The 18,121-nt window shown below is 52.4% G+C and overlaps 1 protein-coding gene across 4 annotated transcripts; it reads right to left on the bottom strand.

Annotated features, from left to right (window-relative positions):
• Positions 1–495: 495 nt before the first annotated feature.
• Positions 496–13,625, bottom strand: PDGFB (platelet derived growth factor subunit B). 4 transcript variants are annotated; one of them, XR_014935021.1, is made up of 7 exons: positions 12,471–13,296; positions 7,882–7,978; positions 4,965–5,131; positions 4,625–4,830; positions 2,967–3,108; positions 2,514–2,679; positions 496–1,558 (listed from the first exon to the last, which is right to left on the bottom strand). XR_014935021.1 is itself a non-coding variant. In XM_015860305.3 (7 exons), the coding sequence occupies exons 1-6, from the start codon at positions 12,558–12,560 to the stop codon at positions 2,543–2,545; spliced, it is 762 nt and encodes a 253-aa protein (XP_015715791.2). In that variant the 5' UTR covers positions 12,561–13,625; the 3' UTR covers positions 496–1,558; positions 2,510–2,542. The 4 variants fall into 4 exon arrangements, 2 of the variants coding, with proteins under 2 accessions (XP_015715791.2, XP_032300634.2); XM_015860305.3 differs by having other exon boundaries at positions 2,510–2,679; positions 5,042–5,131; positions 12,471–13,625; XM_032444743.2 differs by having other exon boundaries at positions 5,042–5,131; positions 12,471–13,302.
• Positions 13,626–18,121: the final 4,496 nt, after the last annotated feature.

The following is an 18,121-nucleotide window of genomic DNA, read 5'->3' as shown; positions in this document are numbered from 1 at the left end:
TCCCACAGTGGGAATTCCCATTTTGGATGGAGATGATGAAGGGGTGCACAGCTCGCTCCCTGCAGGAGCTTGTAACATCCAATGGGTAAAATCCTGACAGAGTTTGAGAGGGGAAAGAAAAAACAGATGGGAGAGCTGGAGAGCAACGAAGGCATGGTGCACAGGGCACCCACAAAGGGGTTAAAGAGCCCGGGGGAATGACATGATTCTGCTTTCAGGACCACAGAGCAGGCGAGGACAGCTTGATGGAATTAAGTCATGCTTCTAAGTTTGGCTGTTGTTCATCGCCTTGCGCCGCCACTTCACCTCCTGTGAGGAAGTGGTGCTGGGTGGTGGTGGAAAGGGAGAGAAAAGAGCACCCGAGGCAGAGAGCTGTGAGCAGGGATCTGCCTGCCCTGGCCCCAAACTCACAGGCACTGAGCAGTGCAATGCCAACCCAATGGAACCAAGGGGGACGTGTGCCTCCAAACTGCCCACGTCCGGGAATGAAATCCGTTTAAGAACATATATATATATATTTATATAGGTATGTATAAATACACACGCACACGCACACACACATATACATATACACACATAGACACACTCACACATACAGAGTGAATTTAAAAAATAACTCTGAGTCTGAGCCTGGAAAGTTGAGTTCTCCACCAGCATGTGCAAAGGCAGCTCCTCAGCAGGGCCGGGGCATGGGGATGGCTCTGCCACCGGCTGCTCCTTCCCCTCGGTCCAAACACCTTCCAGTCAGCACCAGGAGCAGGAGGGGAAAAGCAGGGGGGTGGGCATTTGGCTTCTTTGTTTTCACTCTGTTTTTTACTTTTGTTCCCCGAGATGTTGTATATTTCAGTGGTTTTGGTTTTTCTTTTTCAAATAAAATATACACACGCATGTTAAAAATAGATCTCTGTCCAGGTAGGGAGATAAAGGTCCATATAGTGCATTTTCCATCATGGGACGGCGCCCACAGTCTGAGATACGCCTGTGTCAAATCGCAGGTCCAGTGCAAATGCTGATCTCAGCCAGGCCCTGGCCATACAGAAACACACAGGGAAGGAAGAAAATGCCCCTTCTTCCCTCAATGCATTCACTTTCCTCCTCCCTGCAGTAAGGATTTGGCCCCACTCTCCTTTTCACATTTTCCATCCTGTCCACCTGAGCAGGGAGGGCACTGTTCTGTCCTTGTTGTGTGTTGGGGGGTTTGTGGTTTCATTTCTACTTTGTTCTTTTCTCATACGTATATATATATATATGTATATATATATATACACACAGACATATATATAAGCTGCATTTGTCTTTTTTTCTTTTTTTTTTTGGCTTTTTTTTGTTTGTTTGTTGTTTTTTTTTTGTTTTTGGTTTTGGTTTTTTTTTGTAAAACTTTAAAATGTTAATAAATGAAAGAAGGAAGAGGCTTCGGTAGGAGAAGGTCCACTGTCCACTGATGGAAAGGAAAGCACCATTTGCCGCCTGAATCAGTTGATGAGGCAGACTGGCAAAGAGGAAAAGTTATCACTCCAAGGACCCCATGGGGGCAATACAGCAAATATATTAAATTAACCTGTAGGGCAAACAAAAACAGGCACAGCATTAGGATAAAGAATCATAGAAGGTTGAAATCATTAAGGTTGGAAAAGATCTCTAAGATCACCCAGCCCATCCCCAACATGCCCACTGACCACATCCCTCAGTGCCACATCCACACAGTTCTGGAACACCTCCAGGGATGGTGACCCCACCACCACCCTGGGAAACCTATAACCCTCTGCCATGTCCTCCAGCAATGTTCAGGTACCAAACAGAAGAGCTCAGGAGGGCTTTTGATACTCTCTATATTTCCTCATAGTTATCTCAAACCAGAGCTGAGCTGATCTGTCCCCAGATCCCCAGGAGCCATTGTCCCCCTGTCCTGAGTGGGGCATGGCCCAGGCTCCTCCAAGCAGCTGTGGTGGGGCAAAATTCTTCTGATGACGAGGGAATTACTCCTGTTTACACAAGTCAGAAAGAGAAGAATCAGGCCTTGGACTGACAAAGTCCAGATCTATTGCCTGAGATTCCAGCTCATCTTTCCCTGGTGTGACCTCTCTCAAGCACACAGGCTTCCCGCTAGGAGAGGGATGAACCAAGCGCTTTGCTGCTTCAGAGTATTTCTGCCAACTAAACTAATGAAATGAAAGGAAAAGGGATCCCCAGAGCAACATTAATTCTCTTCTTTCAGCAGAGAATCAATAGAGAAAGGAGAACAAGAGCTGTTCCACAGAAGAGATGAATAACATGGATCCCACGGGAATTTAGGTGTGGAGAGCAGTCAGGCTTGCTGTCTGCCTTTAAGGGAGGCAAAGGAGAGGCTGAAGCCCAAGAGCCACAAAGCCATACATGGGACATGTGCACTGGGCTTTTCCCACGCTTGGGTCCTGCTGCAGCCCCATGCTGAGTTGCTGTTGGAGTTGTGGGAAGGGTCCAAAACACCAGGACAGAACCCTGACCCAGGGAAAAAACAGTTTGCTGTCACCTGCCTTGTGCTCTCTCTCCCTTGCCAGTACTTCTATGCTATGAGGATTTCTTTCAGCACTTTCTTATCATTAACATGCTTGTATTTCTTGTGTTTTCTCTTCTGCACTGGTGGCCGGCGTACCCGCTTCCTCTGGGAGATGACAGCTGTGGTGAACGACGGCGAGAAGCCTGCCAAAACAGAGGGGAGGGCATACAGTGAGGGGAAGCTGGGTCATGCTGGAGTGCCTTTCCCCACGCACTGTCACCAAAGAGCTCTGTAGTCTCAGCAAGCCCCACCTCCTGCTGTAAGCAGAGCTGCCCCCCACCAGCTCAGCTGCGCAGGGCCCCATCCAACCTGGCCTTGAACCTCCAGGGATGGGGCACTACAGCTCCTGTGCCAGCGCCTCACCGCCCAGCAGGGAGCTCATTCCTCCCTCTCATGCCTCCCCCTGTACTACAAAGGCTGAGGCCCTTACGTCTCTGCTCACGGGGTGCGGGTCGGCTGCTCCTGGGGGGCGGCCGGGACACCGCTTCACACTGGCACTGCACATGGTCCTCCAAAGGCACGACGACTTTTTTGAATACTGGCTTCTTCTGGACAAACTCGATTTTGTTCACCTGTTTGAAGAGAGATGCAGCCAAAAGATGAACACGGCTGTAACTCCCACTCTGCAAAAATCATCAGTGTCTGTGCACTTACACACTGGCTCTTCCTATCGGGGCAGAAGGCAGAGGAGAGCGCACAGTTTGAGGCCAGGGGTGGTGTATAAGGAGCTAATTTTGCACACATCAGTGGGGCAGAGCTAAACTTGGATTTGACTGCTTGTTTCTCCCATTCCTAACTTGTCTCTGCTGGTGGTAGGAAGAAGGATGAGTGGCTGACCACATGCAGAAGCTGTTCATACAGCTGTGATGGTGTGCACCTGGGGGCAACCAGAATTAATCACCGCAGGATCCCGCAGGAAGGGCAAAAGGAGAACAGCCTGTGCTCAGTGCGAGCAGACATAGCCTCACCAGGCCTGTCTGAATCTGTCTGCAGCTCTTTAATAACTCATGGGGCTGAAGCCCTGTGTTTCAGTGGAAGGCAGTGCTCTGGAAATTCCCTCAGACTCTCCACCGGTGCTGACTCAGGGAAGGCTCACTCTGCGTCCCACCACAGCCTGGGGTCCTCCCACTCTGGGTCTGACCCCATTCAGCTTATCTGACAAGCACACAGTCCCTAAGTGCTCTGCAGCTATAAATACTTGCCTGTGGGATTGAATTCCTCCAAACCCACTGCCCCCAGCAGCATCCCTAGGGCAGCGCTGCTGCGGCCACGCTGTTTATCTTTCCTTGAAAGCCCACTCCATGCGCTTCAGACCACACGCTGCTTGCTAGACAAACACTTCCAGCCAAACAATAGTGAGACCTCTGTCCTCAAAGAAACCATTTCCAGGTCACTTTTTGTGGCTGGCTTTTGACCTCTCACTTGCTTTTTCCACAAAAACAACTTCTGAACACCCCCCCACACCCCCCCGTGCTTTTCCCTTATTTCAGCCTGGCTTTTCTGAGAAAGGAATTTCCTGATGAACAGAGCTGCCTGAATGCAATCTCTCCCAGTCAACCTCTGCCTGGGGGAGTCTCTTAGGGCTCAGGCAGAGGATTAATGAAGAATGGGTATTATTTTTAAGAGAGCTGTCCGGGAGGAAGCTACAAGGAGATCATTGTTAGCAGAGAGGCGGGCAGACAGGTGAGCAGTCAGGTGTCTGTTTGATTCTGGACTGGCTCAGGAGGTAACCATGGGGCTGGCAAAGAGAAGCTGCTGCAACATCTTCAATAGCCTTGACATCATCTAGCCCTCCTCTTTCTGCACTGAAAACAGTTCCTGCAGTGAAAGTATCCTGGTTTGTCTGGTCCTTTAAGTTGGAAAGGACACTTAAAGGTCATCTAGTCCAACTCCCCTGCAATGAACAGGGATGCTGCAGTGACAATTCACACCTGCTGGACAGCAACAGCATGGACATCACTGTGCCAGAGACTGCAGCACTGCATGGATCATGCAGGACCACATGACCATAAAGAAAGCATCAGGGAACAGGCAGCTATGTGAGTTCTGAACAAGGGTTTGGGTTTTAGGGGGCTATGCCTGCCTTACCTGGACATGCCGGACACGAATCTGCATGGGACGGCACTGCACGTTGCGGTTGTTGCAGCAGCCGGAGCACCGCTGTACCTCCACGCAGGGTGGCCACACCACGAAGTTGGCGTTGGTGCTGTCCACCATGTCACGGGAGATCTCAAAGACCACCGTCCGCGTCTTGCACTCGGCGAGGACAGCTGGCTCTGCTGCTGCCAGAGCATCTGTAGAGGCCAAGAGGAGGAGTGAGGATGAAAGAGGCTGTGCAACTGTCACCAATCTGCTACAGCCATCAGTGGGGAGAGGAACAGACCCCAGATGGCTTTGCCACGTTCATATGCTCTTCTCCTTTGCTCACCTGACCACCTCCCTCCTGGACACAGTGCCTCCACATGTACCCTACCACAGGGACAAGGTGCAGCACCCCACACTCACCAAGGCTTCGCCTCTCTCGAACCAGGGACACATGGTTTTGGCTGGGCTGAGTTGCATTCAGGTCAAGGCTAGAGCTAGAGCTGTCCTCCTCTGCAAAGGGAAAGAGAGAGCTGGTAGCAGTGGGTAGGGGTGGGAGAAGAATCATTGAATCATACAACAATAGAATCATAGAATCATGAAGGTTGGAAAGATCACTGTGATCATCTAGTCCAACCACCAGGCACTGGTGCTCTGCCTACCAAGCACAGTACAAAGACATAGCATAAGGGATAAGCCAAGGCCCTGGGGTGTCATGCTGCATGTGTAAATCCACAGCAAATCACAGCTGTGACCTGGAGTGGGAGAGGTGCAGCCAAGGGGTTTGTATTGGTCTTCTGCAACCAGGATGTGGCAAGCGGGTCCACAGCCCAGCATAAGAACCTCTAGGCTAGAGTCAGTTTGATAGCAGAACATGAAAGTGAAGCTGAAATGGCTGTTTTTCCCCTTTACTGCTTTATAGCAAGCTGCAGAACCAGGAGGTAGCTCTGTCAAAGATGGGAGAGGAAAGCAGATAGCATTCAGCCCAACTCTGTGCAGGGCCCTCCCACCCCTCCACTTTTTCCCATAGGAAGTGCTGAATGGAGAAATGCCCATAATCCCTACGGAGCACTCCAGCACGCAGCCCCTCCTGAGCTGCGGACAATGGCTGCTCTCAGAGATAGCTCCCACCCGGCCACGGCTCTTTCCTTCTCTGGCTTGCTTTAGCAGCTGAAGGAAGCTGGATGGACATCAGCATCGAGGGAGCAATATTCATACAGGGGTTTTGGGGCCAGTGGAAGACATCTGTTTATCAGATATGTGCTGCAGCAGACTTCCCATACCCATCACATCCCATCCCTCTTCCTCAATGCTATCTGAGCACAGCCCTCCCTGTGGGGATGTTGCTCTCCACTCAGCTCTGAAGCAGCTACTGAAGGATTGGGGTTATGAGCACAGATGCTGTGTACATGAGGAGGAATTGTGTCTGTTCAGCCCACGTATGTGCAAAAGGCGAACTCCCTTCGGAGTGTCTGGAGAGGTTGTGATCAGTTCTGGGTCACCATTTATTTCATCCAGAAGCAGACACCCAGAATCTGGTGGGTCATGCTCTGTAAGGACCTACAGCTCTACAAGAGGTACAGAGGGTGTTTGGGTGACTGGCTTAAGTGGCTGTGGCTTAGCCAGTGGGCAGCCATAGTTAATGGAGATGACTCCCACCCAACACACCTTAACTATTGGGTCTATAGGAGCGTTTAAGGTCAGGAGAGCAACATCTCAGTCCCCTCGGCTCCTGGAGCTCCTGATCCTGACTCTGTGTCCCTGTCCTCTGTGCCAGGGACCTCAAGTGAAACTGATGACTCCAGTCTCTCTAGCCTGCTCTGTACCCTTTGGGTCACCAAGCCAGCAAGAGACAGCTCGCTGTATATCTCAGCCTTGAAGGCAGCTGGTGGCTGTGATAGAGATGTATCTGTTCCTTGGGCAACTGGAGATGACAGACTGCATGCATCTCCCCACCCCTCCATCCTGCATTTCATCCAGCGAGGGTGGGGGCTGCCTTTTGCGCAAAGGTTAAGCTGATGAGAGGAGAGGGAGGGAGAAAAATAGCAACAACTGTTGACTCGAAACAAATCTCCTATTGAAAAAGCGAGTCCCTCCCTCTTCAGGTTGTCCTTCTATATGCCGGGCCAGCACCGAAGAGGCTCGGGGCGGGGGGACCAGCTTGGGACAATCAATCCGGAGGGGCTAATTTTGGAAGTTGCCCCATTGTGCAGCTAGTGGATGAGGAGGAGGGAACCGGCGAGGGCAGGGAGCGGCTGTGGCGGTGGTGGGGAGCCTCGTCGCCTCTTTCTAAGGCAAACAATAGCAGAATGCAGCTGGTGCCCTCCCCCTCGCGTTCCCCCCCCCCGCCCCTCCAGGGCCGTTTTGAAAGGCAGCGGGAATGCTTTTGAGACTGCGCCAGTGGTTGGACTGGCATAGGAAACAAAAGCAGGAAATTCTGTTCCCCCGTAGATAGTGTCTCGGCAAGGATTACAAAGCTCCAAACAGACAAAACACGAGAGAGAAGGCGAGCTGGGGGGGCCGGGGGACGACAGGCAGGAGCGGGGTTAGAATAGAAAGGAATTTGCTCTGAAGAGACCGTTTATAAATAAATTCCTGGGCCAGCCCAGCCGCCGTGGCGCGTGCTCCAATTCCCACACGTGCCGACCCCTGTGCGCTCCATCGCTCTGCGCCAAGTGACCCCGCAGCACTGCAGCCCCCAGAGCTCTTATCTGGGGGCAGGAGGTGAGGCAGGGCTACCCCGGACAACCTGACTTCGCCCCCAGGCACGTGGCTTCTCTTGCAAGCTCAAGCACAGAATCACTCAGCCCTCTTTCTGCCGCTTCCCCCTCTCTTTTCTCCGCTTCCCAAGTTGACCCTTGGCCAGCAGGAGCACTGCTGTCTGTGCACCTTGCAAGGTGAGAAGTGCTGACCCCTGTTCCAAGTACTCCCCTTGCCCATCCCCTATCATTTTTTGTAGACCTGGCAGGTTTGGAGATCCACAGAAGCATCTACTTGCCTAACTCCCATAGGTTTCAGGGGGACTGGATGTGTAAATGCCCCGGGCTCGAATGCTGAGTGGTTAAGGAATCATAGAATGCCTTGGATTGGAAGGGACTTCAGAGATCATCAAGCTCCAACCCCCTGACATGGGCGTGCTCCTGGTTACTGCATTGATAGTGGGGTCTGCTGGGAGTGCGCCTGCTGGATGATGGATTGCTCCCTCCCTTCTCCCCAAAGAGCAAAGGAAATAGAGAGGAGTGTTTGGTGAAGAGGAGATTTACCTACGGAGTCTATCTGCAGGGCGCGCTGGAGGTCATTGATGGAGCGCACGGAGCTGCCACCCAAAATGTCATAAATATCTTCGGGTACGGGGTCCCCCTGCCAGACAACAAAAAAAAGGAAGAAAAAGAGAATTAGAGGGGTGATGAACAAATGCTGCATCATGGAGCATGGGGAATCAAAGGAGTGTGGGGGAAAGTTCAGCAAAAACAGTGGAGAAAAATAGGGAGAAAGACACGGCCCAGTGAAAGCATGAGCTTGAAACCACTACCAAAGTGGTTGATAGACCCTAAAAAATGCAAGGAAATGCCACAGCTCTGCAGTGAAGCCTTGAGCACGACAAAAGCAGTCGGTAGTGCTTCCTCCTCCGGTACCGTATGACTTCTCCAGGTGGCCCCTGATTCCTGCTGCCTGCAGTACAGGCATTTTAACAGACTTCCCTTACGCTATCAGATAAAACCTTCCCAATATTTCCCTCTGTTATGAAACTCCCTCACAGGCTTTGTGAGATTACCGGGTGTATGTGCGTGTGCATGCGTGTGTTTTCAAACCACAGTGGCCCAATTATATCCACCATTTGCATACTCTCAAAAAACAGAGCTTTGGGGAAGAGAGGCAGCTGGACCTTTGCAGCTGAGCTCACCACTCCAGTGCAACTGCAAACAGTGCTGGGAGAACAGCAAGGGTGGGCAGAAGGGCTGATGTGGGACGTCACCGGGTGCTGGTGCCAACAACCTGAAGTCATCAGGTCTGTAGACATCAGATGATAGACCTGCAGACAGGTGCAACGCTATGAATCTCTTGGGAATCTTACGCAACCTTGAATGGGTCCGGTTGGCAGCACACAAGGCAACAACAAAGGAGTGGTGTGGGAAAGCAAGCACTGATTGATACATACTTCCGAAAGAGGAGAAAAAGAGAGGAGGAAAGTGCTGGCTGGAGTGTTTGCTTAGCTCCTAGCTTTCTCCATTCAGGGCTACTCATGCAGAAAAGCAGCTCTTTCAGCGGGGTACTGGATGCCACTGGAGGCACAGCCCCACGCCGTGCCCTGTAACTGAGAGCACAGCTTGGCTCGTGCGCCTGCAAAGCATCAAGGACTTTCATGTGGGCTTTTATGGGCGGTCAGTGGCATGTGTGTGGTCTCTCTGGTGTAGTGCTGCCCCTTCCCTGCATGGGTTCAGGGCAGAACCTTTCTTTTCTGCTTGGGGAAAAGCAGCAGGTGAGTGACACGATCCCGAACACATGGCCACCCACCCATCACCTCTACTGATGGGGCAGTGGGAGTGCTCCCATCCCATTGAGTTGGCACTCCACGTAGTGATAAATGTGGTGGCTGAATGTTGTGAGACAGAAACCTCCTCCTGGGACAGACGTTACGTGCACAGCTGGACCCAACAGTCAGAGCCCTGGGAATTCTGCATGCAACACAAGCAGAGGCAGCACAGGGTGACCCCCTCAAGCCTCTGTGCCCCACTCTATCTCTGTCAGATCTCTCAGCAGGTCTGGATGCAGATTTCAGAGCCTCAGGCATCACTTCCTCAGCCTCTGTGATGGATGCACAGTGAGAGAGTGACTCACATAATTCAGGGATCACTGAATCGCTGCACAATGAAGATGCCTTCTGACAACCCCATGGTGTGAGGACGAGAGGGACCAGCAGCCCAGCAATGAAAGCTCTGGGCAACCTCCCCACCCTGTGCTATGCACGGTGCAAAGCAGTCATCTGCAATTCTCAGCACCAGGTGGTGAAATACTCTTTAGCACTTGCACCTGTCAGCTGAGAGCATTTGTGCATGAACACTGCTGTGCACTGATGGCCCTGCTCCTTCCTGATACTTAATACTTGTAGGAAATGGGACTTTTATTTCAGACTCCACCACTCACTGGGGGAGAGCATCAGTAGGTGTGACGAGGTTGGGTAGTGTCACCTTGCTGCTGGCTACCGAGCCCAAGCAAAGACTGCACACCTAGGGGTAACCAGTGGGGAGGTTTTGGGGTCAGGATGTGGAGAGCAGTGCAGGAGGAGGGATCCCCAGCAGCACAGCCCAAGCAGCTGGTGCTTTTCCTGCTTAACAGCTCCTTGGAGTTATTTGTCTAACACAGGTTAACAATCTCCTTTTTTAACTGCGGGGCAGATCAAAGAAGACTTTTGTCTCAATGGACTCCTGGCTGGCTGTCAAGTGCCCCAAGGCCTGGCCTCATATTCTTGCATGGCCACTGAATTACTAGAAGAAAGCAAGTTTGTTTTTCCCTCCCTCCCTCCCTCCCTCCCTCTGCCCCCAGTGCCTGGCTCTCCCCTGAACTACACTCACAGGGACGTCCCCTCCCCTTCTCCCAATGCCATGCACGTCCTACAGCAGAGCCACAGGCAGGTTGTGGGTGCAAGGACAGGACCTCCTCCCAGATCTCAGCAGCTCAGGTTGCTGTGAACCCGCGTGCCACAGTCACAAGATGGCTCTGTCCTATGTCACCATAAAATTGGCCTTGCCCCCAGCCCCACCACTTCTGGAGCTTTCTGCCAACATAGGATTTTGAGCAGCAGGGATGCTGAAAGGTTCAATGTATGGGCAAGAGCTGCCGAGTCCTGCCTGGTGGTTCAGTATCACCACCCCTGCCTACGTGGTATGAAGGAGGGAGTGCAACAGGGAGGGAAAGGAGACCCTCTGAGCCTGGAGAAAGAAGCTGAGGACAGACTCAAGCTCTCTTTTTTTCTATACATCCATGTGCTGGCCTCAGGTAGGAGAGCACCCAGCTATCTGCTCCTCTGCCCAGCAGAGGGAATCTCCACACTGACTATGCTATGGGTCATGGCAGGAGGGGACAACCCTCCTTGCAAGAACCACTTCCACGTGGGATGTTGCCATGGCACAAAGCACACATACAACTTGCCTCCTGGCTCTGTCCACCAGCTCAACCCTGGTATGCCATCCATCCATCCATCACCGTCTGCCTTAGTTTTCAGTGTCCTTGTCACTCCCTGATGCTTGGGATGAGCCCTGCCACCTTCCAGCAGGAAGGGGCATGGTAGAGCCCAAGCTACCTTAGTGAATGCTCAGCCGCACCCCATTCCTTGGGAATTCCAGAAAGCCCTGCCAACAGGGCTTCACCCAGGCAAAGCCACGCCTGGCTCAGCCCATCTCCATAAATGTTGCAAGGCAGCTATTGCAGCCCTCAGGACAAATGCAAATCACTTTGCATCCTCACTTTCCAACTGGCAAATATTTTCCCGCTGGGGCACGTGCTCCCTCCTTCTGAAGGGGCTCCAGGGCCCTCCAGCTCCCAGTGGGTGTGATGGAGAAGGGAGTGGGACTGGGGAGACCCCATCTCAGTCTCTGCTGCACTGTCCTTGGCAGGGCTGAGCAGGGGTGCAAGCCCCCACCGGAGGATGCCAGCTGTTTGCAGTCTGATAGGAATCACACCATGCTCCTGGTGCAGAGGTGACATGCCATCCTTGAAGCAGATGTTGGGACTGAATGGGCTGTGGCACAGGCTGCCCAGGGAGGTGGTGCAGTCACCATCCCTGGAGGTGTTCCTGAACCGTGTGGATGTGGCACTGAGGGACGTGGTCAGTGGGCATGGTGGGGATGGGCTGGTGGATGGACCAGGTGATCTAAGAGGTCTTTTCCAATCATAATGATTCTGTGATTATGCCTGTTCATGCATAAGCCTTCTCAGTTCTCCAGTCATAAAATGATAAATGTCACTGTTCCTCCTAAGAAACCCAGAACTGCCAAGTTCTAACCCTGCATAAATCAGCAGGGCCCTGGGATTGGGCACATCTGCCCTACCCCAGCACCAACCAGAGCTGATGTTTGGTATTGCATAGGAGAGCAAAATCTGAGCCACTCACAGAGGAAATGTCATCCTCTGCCAAAAACAAACTTAACCACTGGGCAGCCCGCAGCTCTAGCTGCTTCCCTTTGTGGCTTGGGTAAAATGGAACTGTGGGGTGGTGGTGCCACGATCTAGTCCCTTCCCTGCCACCCATGAATGGAACTGCCTGAAAATGGAGAAGGAAAAAGCAGACATGATGCAGAGGGTGGAAAGTTGGGGTGGAAGATTTCCTCTGACAGTAGCTGAGCTGCTCACTGACACATGGCTTGACTGTTTAGGGCTGCAGTGGGAACTGGGCACCGCATCTTTTTGATCCCTTCAGTCATAGAATTATTTAGATTGGAAAAGTCCTCTAAGATCACTTGGTCCATCCACCAGCCCATCCCCACCATGCCCACTGCCCATGTCTCTCAGTGCCACATCCACACGGTTCTGGAACACCTCCAGGGACAGGGAGCCCACCACCTCCCTGTGCAGCCTGTGCCACTGCAGCACCAAAATCTTACAAGAGACCAAAGGGCACTACATGTGTTGGGGTCCCGAGGCTCCAGCTGCCAGGATACCCACAGGGCAGCCCCCTCCCAGCCCCAGTTCCAACCCATATTCCTGAGGAACTGGGGCAAAACACCCCGCAGCCCTCACACCCTGCAGGCACAGCCCCCTCCCATCCTCGGCAGCACGACCGATCTCCCCTCCCCGTTTTGCTCCTCTGTGCACGCTCCCCACCTCCCCCCGGGTTTCCCTCTATGGGACTCACCTCCAGGCGGGCCAGGGGCAGGGAGAGGATGACGGCGAAGACCACGCCGAAATTCATGCCGGCTTCAGGCCTTGCCGGCTGTGGGCACATGGACGGAGAGCCCCGGGAGGGAAGCACTGGCAGCTGGCCTCAGGCAGCAAGCAGGCTGCCGGTCCCCATCGCCTCAGCACCGGGGGGGTGCGGGGAGCAGGGCCCGGGGGCTCTGCTATCTCATAGGGTGGGTGGGGAGAAGCCCCTCTGAGCACCAGGCATCCAGCTATGTGTTCCAATGAGCGGCTCCTCAGCAGGTGGTCGGTGTGCTATTTTCCCTCTTGGTCTTCTTGCTTTCTTAAATGTATGCGCATTGAAAAAGAAGAGCTTTTGGGAATGGGTAGCAGTGTTCTTTGGGGGTGGGGGGGAGGAAAAAAAAAAAAAAAAGGTATTAAAATAAAAACAACTTTTCCAAAGTTTGGTGCAAAATCCAAAGTCTTCCTCAGCTTCTCCTTTCTGCTTTTAAATTCTCCTTTTTCTTTCTTCTTGTTCCTTCAGACGTTCCTGCAGATCAGATTTTCCCCTTTAGATCAGACCTTCCCATGTAGATTGGATCTTCCCTCTTTAGATAGGATCCCCACGCCGGGCGCTGGCTCTCCTGCCGGCAATTGGTTTAGCTTTGGTTTGGAGACAGGTGAGGGCAATCAGAGGGCTTTTATTGCTCCGGGTTGCGTGTGTGCGAGCCTCGATGAGCCTCAGAGCCCGGACACCTCCTGCGCCCTGCTGAGGGAAAGGCAAAAAAGTGAAATGCAATGGGAGCGCAGCGAGCCGCTGGGGCTTTATTGCAAGCTGGGAGAGACTGAACTAGCACCCGGGGCTGCAGCTTTTATAAAGGAGAGATGGGTGGAGCATAACTTGCCATCCTCCTCTTTGCCGAGTATCAAGTAAAAAATCTCGCTGCTGCTGGCTGACAAAATAAAAGTGTGTTCACTGGAATGATTAATTGATTAAAAACGACTGACTCTATGATACCCCCTTTAACGTGGCTTGGAGGAGCGGGGACGGCAATTCCTTCCTCCTCGGGCAGAGATAAGCAGAGCGGAGTTCCCAGCACAGGAGTTTATTTTTCTGCCCTGGGTTCTCGGGAGCCGGTTTTCCCCCCGGCTCCTTCCCTTACAATACTGTGAGGAGAGAGCGGCTTTCATAGCTGCATCTCTTTGTGTGTGGGGGGGGGTGGGGTGGGAGGGGGAGCAAGAAAAAATAAGCCAGAGAAATCGAAACGTTGCTGCGAGGCGATTGTTGGTGTTGGTGGCACCGGGTGCGGCTTGATTATCCTCACAATGTAGTAACCATCTGAAGGGAAACCGAGCCAGCAGCGGCGTGCTGGGGGGGAGGGAAGCTGCTAACAGGTGAGTGCAGGAAAGAGTCACAACCTATTGCAAAAACACACGTTGGCACACCCTCTCATGTTGGTACGGGCGATCTCCCGGTGGGGAGTTGCACACTCGCAAAGCACACATCTTTGTGCAGCCTTCTCTGCGCCGACACATTCCTGCAGTGTCATGCACTGCAGGCACTCGGCAGGCAATCGCTCTGCATCCCAAGCATCTCCCTTCTCCTCCTATCTGCTACGTCGCATGCTCGGCTACGTGCAGATTTCATCTCATTCACACATCCCTGGGCATCCATGTGTTCTCGTTCACTCTCCCCCTCTCCCTTCCTTTCCTCACATGCGCACACCCTCATGGCCTCATCTCACAGCATCACACACTCTCTCTCAGACTATCTGGGTTTCTCGTGCAGCAAATCCTCTCTGAAACACGCCACCTCACGCCAGCACTCACATATATACTGTGCGAGGTGTCATCAAGTGTCCTTGCGTAGCAGGCATGACAATGCCTCCAAGTTGGATAGTTATGCCCCTAACCTGACTTTGGTCCCAAGGGTTGGCGTGGAAGGTCATAATGAGGCTGGGGGCCCTCTGTGCCTTTCCCTTTCAAAGACACAGAATTCAATTGCAAAATGGAAGGACCTATGGTTGGGCAATGTGTCAAGATTCCCTTGGGTTGCAGGGGATCAAGATGCCTTTAAGTTGCATATGATCACAGTGATTGCCCCTGCTCCAGAAGATGAGGGGAGGATTTCCCCACCAACGGGGCATTCAGCAGAGCTGTGCCAGCTCCAAAGGCTGGGGAATCTGCATGAGTGGAACATGAAGACTGTCCTGGGAGTCCCTCAGGTGGCTCAGTCCCAGCCTGAAGCTCAAGTGGGAGGAAGTGGAAATGCAACACATACCTTTGCTCTTGTGTCCATGGCCAGACACTTTAGCAAGGACTTCACCTTAGATGCTCCAGCCGTACTAGCCCTGTCCCACCTCGAATTCCTCAGGACACTCTTAGAATTCCACTCATTCTCCATAGCATACCAGGTATTTCTCCAACCCGCTCCCCAACTCCCCACCCCGTGGAGTGGAGCTGCTGCCCTACTGTCTACCTGGGTTAAATCTGTAGGAGGCTCTGAAAAAAGGATTTGGGAAAGCTCTACCTCACTCCAGGTGGCACCAGCTGAAGGAAGGCCATAACCATAGAGGTCAGTGGGGGAACAGTGATGATGGAGCATGGCCAAACCAGCTTCTGGACCCCACAACATGTTTGATGTTCATGATGTGCCCTTCGAGGAGCTCTGGAACAACTTGTGTGGCCTCATCCCAGTTGTGCAAGGCTGCCCCGTGCCATAGTGTTGGCCGCCGTGCCAGGGCAGAACAGCCTGCGCGTGGGAGGGCTGATTAAACTCCTCAGCAGGGAGATCTGTCACCATCAGAGAAGAAAAGGATGCAGCTAGCAGGGAGTGCTGCTAATTTTCTTGCTTGGTAGGAGCAAGAGCTGCTGCAGGGCATGCTTTTGGGGGGCTACGTGCTTATATTTTTTATAATATCCGGCTACGTTACATGTGAGCTGGGATAGAAATAGAGTTATTTATTTTCACGTGGATGATGCAGGGCGGTTTTTAGAAGCTCGACATCAGAAACAAAAAGCTAATCCCCGCCGAATCTCCAGACAGCAAGGAAGAGGATGTTTGGAATTTGACTAATCATCTACCTATGACCCTGCCTGGAAATAGAGCAAGACGATATGCGATATGCTCGGGCTTCAGCCGTGTTGCCTTGCTCTTTCTGCTTTTAAGACAGGAACAGATTTTTCTTCAGTGAGGTACTGAGATTCAGTCTGTGCCAGTCTCACTCCACCAAGTTCATTGGGGTTGAGATCAGCAGGGCTGCATGCACTCAACACTACTGTGCCCTGAGATTAGTGTTCCCTTTATTCTCTTGCTTTTGTGAAATCAGCTCATGATCTACTCTATGAACCCCTAAGTTTAATATGGACCACTATTGTCCCCTCTCATGGCCTGTTGGGTGGAGGCTTGCAAGTCCACTGATGGAGCTCTCAGGTTGGATATTAGGAAGAATTTCTTCCCAGGAAGAGCAGTGCTGCAGTGGCACAGGCTGCCCAGGGAGGTGGTGCAGTCACCTTCCCTGGAGGTGTTCCAGAACCGTGTGGATGTGGCACTGAGGGACGTCGTCAGTGGGCATGGTGGGGGTGAGCTAACGGTTGGACCAGATGGTCCTTATGGTCTTTTCCAACCCTAATAATTCTGTGATTCTATGATCAGTGCCACAGATCTCACAGCACATGGGCTTGGAGCCCAGTGCCATTGCATTGCAGTGGAAGATGCTTCAAGGCTACATAGAGTGGACAGATTGGAGCACTGCAACTTGACAAGCTCCTGTTGCAACCATGGTGGCTGGCAGTGGCCCCCAGACAAAGTGCAACACAAACAGATTTCCTTCAGAACCTGTAGTGGGATTTCTTATTCAAACTCTTTCACCAGCACAGCAGCTCCCCAGCTGCAAACAGCTGTGCTCTTCACTTATTATCTAATCACAAGGGAGGAGGTCAGTACATGCCCTAGGGCGACACATGGCTTCTTGATGTGAGGCCACCATCCCTTCTTCTTACACTGGTGGAAAAAATGATCTACTTGCCACCATCCACAGAGGTACAATGTTAGGGTGATATCTTCTTTATCTTCCCTTCCCCCACCCCCACTTTTTTTTGAGTATTGTGAAACAGCAGAAAGCAAAACAGGGTTCACAATGGAAAGCAAGACTCAATCCAAACAGCTGAGGTGTCTCAGCCTCTCGGTGATGAATCCTTTGCAAAACATCAATGGAAAGAAATTAGGAGGTGTTGACAGCCCGCGTGTAGTCAGCCCGCCCACTCAAGGCACCTAGTTTGGGTGTTGCACTGCTCCTGGAGCAGAGTGAGCCATCCCCAACCTTCTCCCCGTGGCTGCTGTCAATGGAGGGGAGCAGCTTTGCACTGGGAGGTTCTTGGGGTGCATCTGTTTTACGCCACGGGGAATGGTGTCATTGGGTTTATCCCAAACAGAGCCATCAGGATGAAGCTGCCACAGCTTCCTGATGGCTGGGTTTAGTCTATGGGAGGAAGACAGGAGGAAAGGGGAAGAGGAGCAAAGGAAGGAGACAGAGACAGGCAGGCAGCTTGTTGTTTATATCTGGTGCCTGAGAAAAGCAGAGCCTCAGGGCATGCAAGGCTTGCACAATTTGCCTCCTTGCCCTTGGCGCTGACAGGGAAAGTGCTTTCCAAGGATGAGTAAAGCACTTGACCCCAGAGCAAGGAGTTTGGTAGGACCTGCCAGGCTTCCTCTAGGAGCTCCATGGCAGAGGAATTCCTCCTGCCCCTCACCTTGTCTGTTTGCTCACCCCTTCCCAAAGGAGACCTGGCAAATGTGAGTACAACACATCCCTGGGACAGTGCACTGACCCTGACAGCAGGAGATGGGAGAGGGCTTGTGCCAGTCCTTGAGGTGAAGGAGAAGCAAAGCACCACCACTCACTGCCAGCCTGATTCATCTGTTTGTTCATTGCAGGGGAGTGGGACTGGATGACCTGTGAGGGTCTCTCCCGACTCCAGTGATTCTACAATTCTAGGAGCATGCAGGTCGAGCAGGATTCAGGGATGGAGGGCAAAGCTGGGGACACTGATTTCCCATTGCTTTCCTGCAGGCATACAGCAGAGAGGAGGGAGTGCAGTCTTCTCTGCTCACACCATCAGATATTTCTCTTCCCCCCCCACCCCCAAGTTTGGGGTAGAAGGGAACAATTTCCTTACTCTGGCAACCATCCATTATGTCTATGGATCTGCTCCCCACCCCATTCCCCCTCTCTTTCCTGTTTTGATGAAAGGAAAAAATGTTCTGCTTTCCTTCTTTATTTTTCCAGACTGGTGAATAGCACTCGAAAGGAATTTCTCTCCCTCCCCCCTTTCCCCTCTCCTGGTATAACAAATATATATACGTGTGTGTGAATGCGCCACACACCACGGGTCAGCTGTTTTTTTTGACGAGGCATTGGCTATTTTCATTCCCAGGGTGAGGAGCTGGGCATCCTTCCCCCTTCCCACCCCCGGCCCCATCCCTGCCCACAGCCCCTCCACTCACCTCATCCCCATCCTCTGCCCCTGGGTGCACAGTGAGTGGCGGTGGCGGTGGTGAGAAGGAAGCTCGCAGAGCTGGAGTAAAAATAGCCCCAGAAGTTACTCAGCTCAGAACATAACATGACTCATGATGTGAAATGAAGATATGAGGGTCGAAAACCAAAA

This window comes from Coturnix japonica, chromosome 1 (genome assembly GCF_054131305.1).
Source record: "Coturnix japonica strain WE chromosome 1, WE-NBRP24, whole genome shotgun sequence".
Taxonomy (NCBI): Eukaryota; Metazoa; Chordata; class Aves; order Galliformes; family Phasianidae; genus Coturnix; species Coturnix japonica.
This window is presented reverse-complemented; position numbering and strand designations above follow the sequence as displayed.

What these genes read in the sequence shown, in the direction of transcription:
- PDGFB (XM_015860305.3), bottom strand. Translation starts at nt 12,560, where the DNA reads ATGTGCCCACAGCCGGCAAGGCCTGAAGCCGGCATGAATTTCGGCGTG. An exon ending in TTCGTGTCCGGCATGTCCAG is followed by an intron (nt 3,109 to 4,624) that starts GTAAGGCAGGCA and finishes CTCTTCAAACAG; the next exon opens with GTGAACAAAATCGAGTTTGT. An exon ending in CGCACCCCGTGAGCAGAGAC is followed by an intron (nt 2,680 to 2,966) that starts GTAAGGGCCTCA and finishes CTGTTTTGGCAG; the next exon opens with GCTTCTCGCCGTCGTTCACC.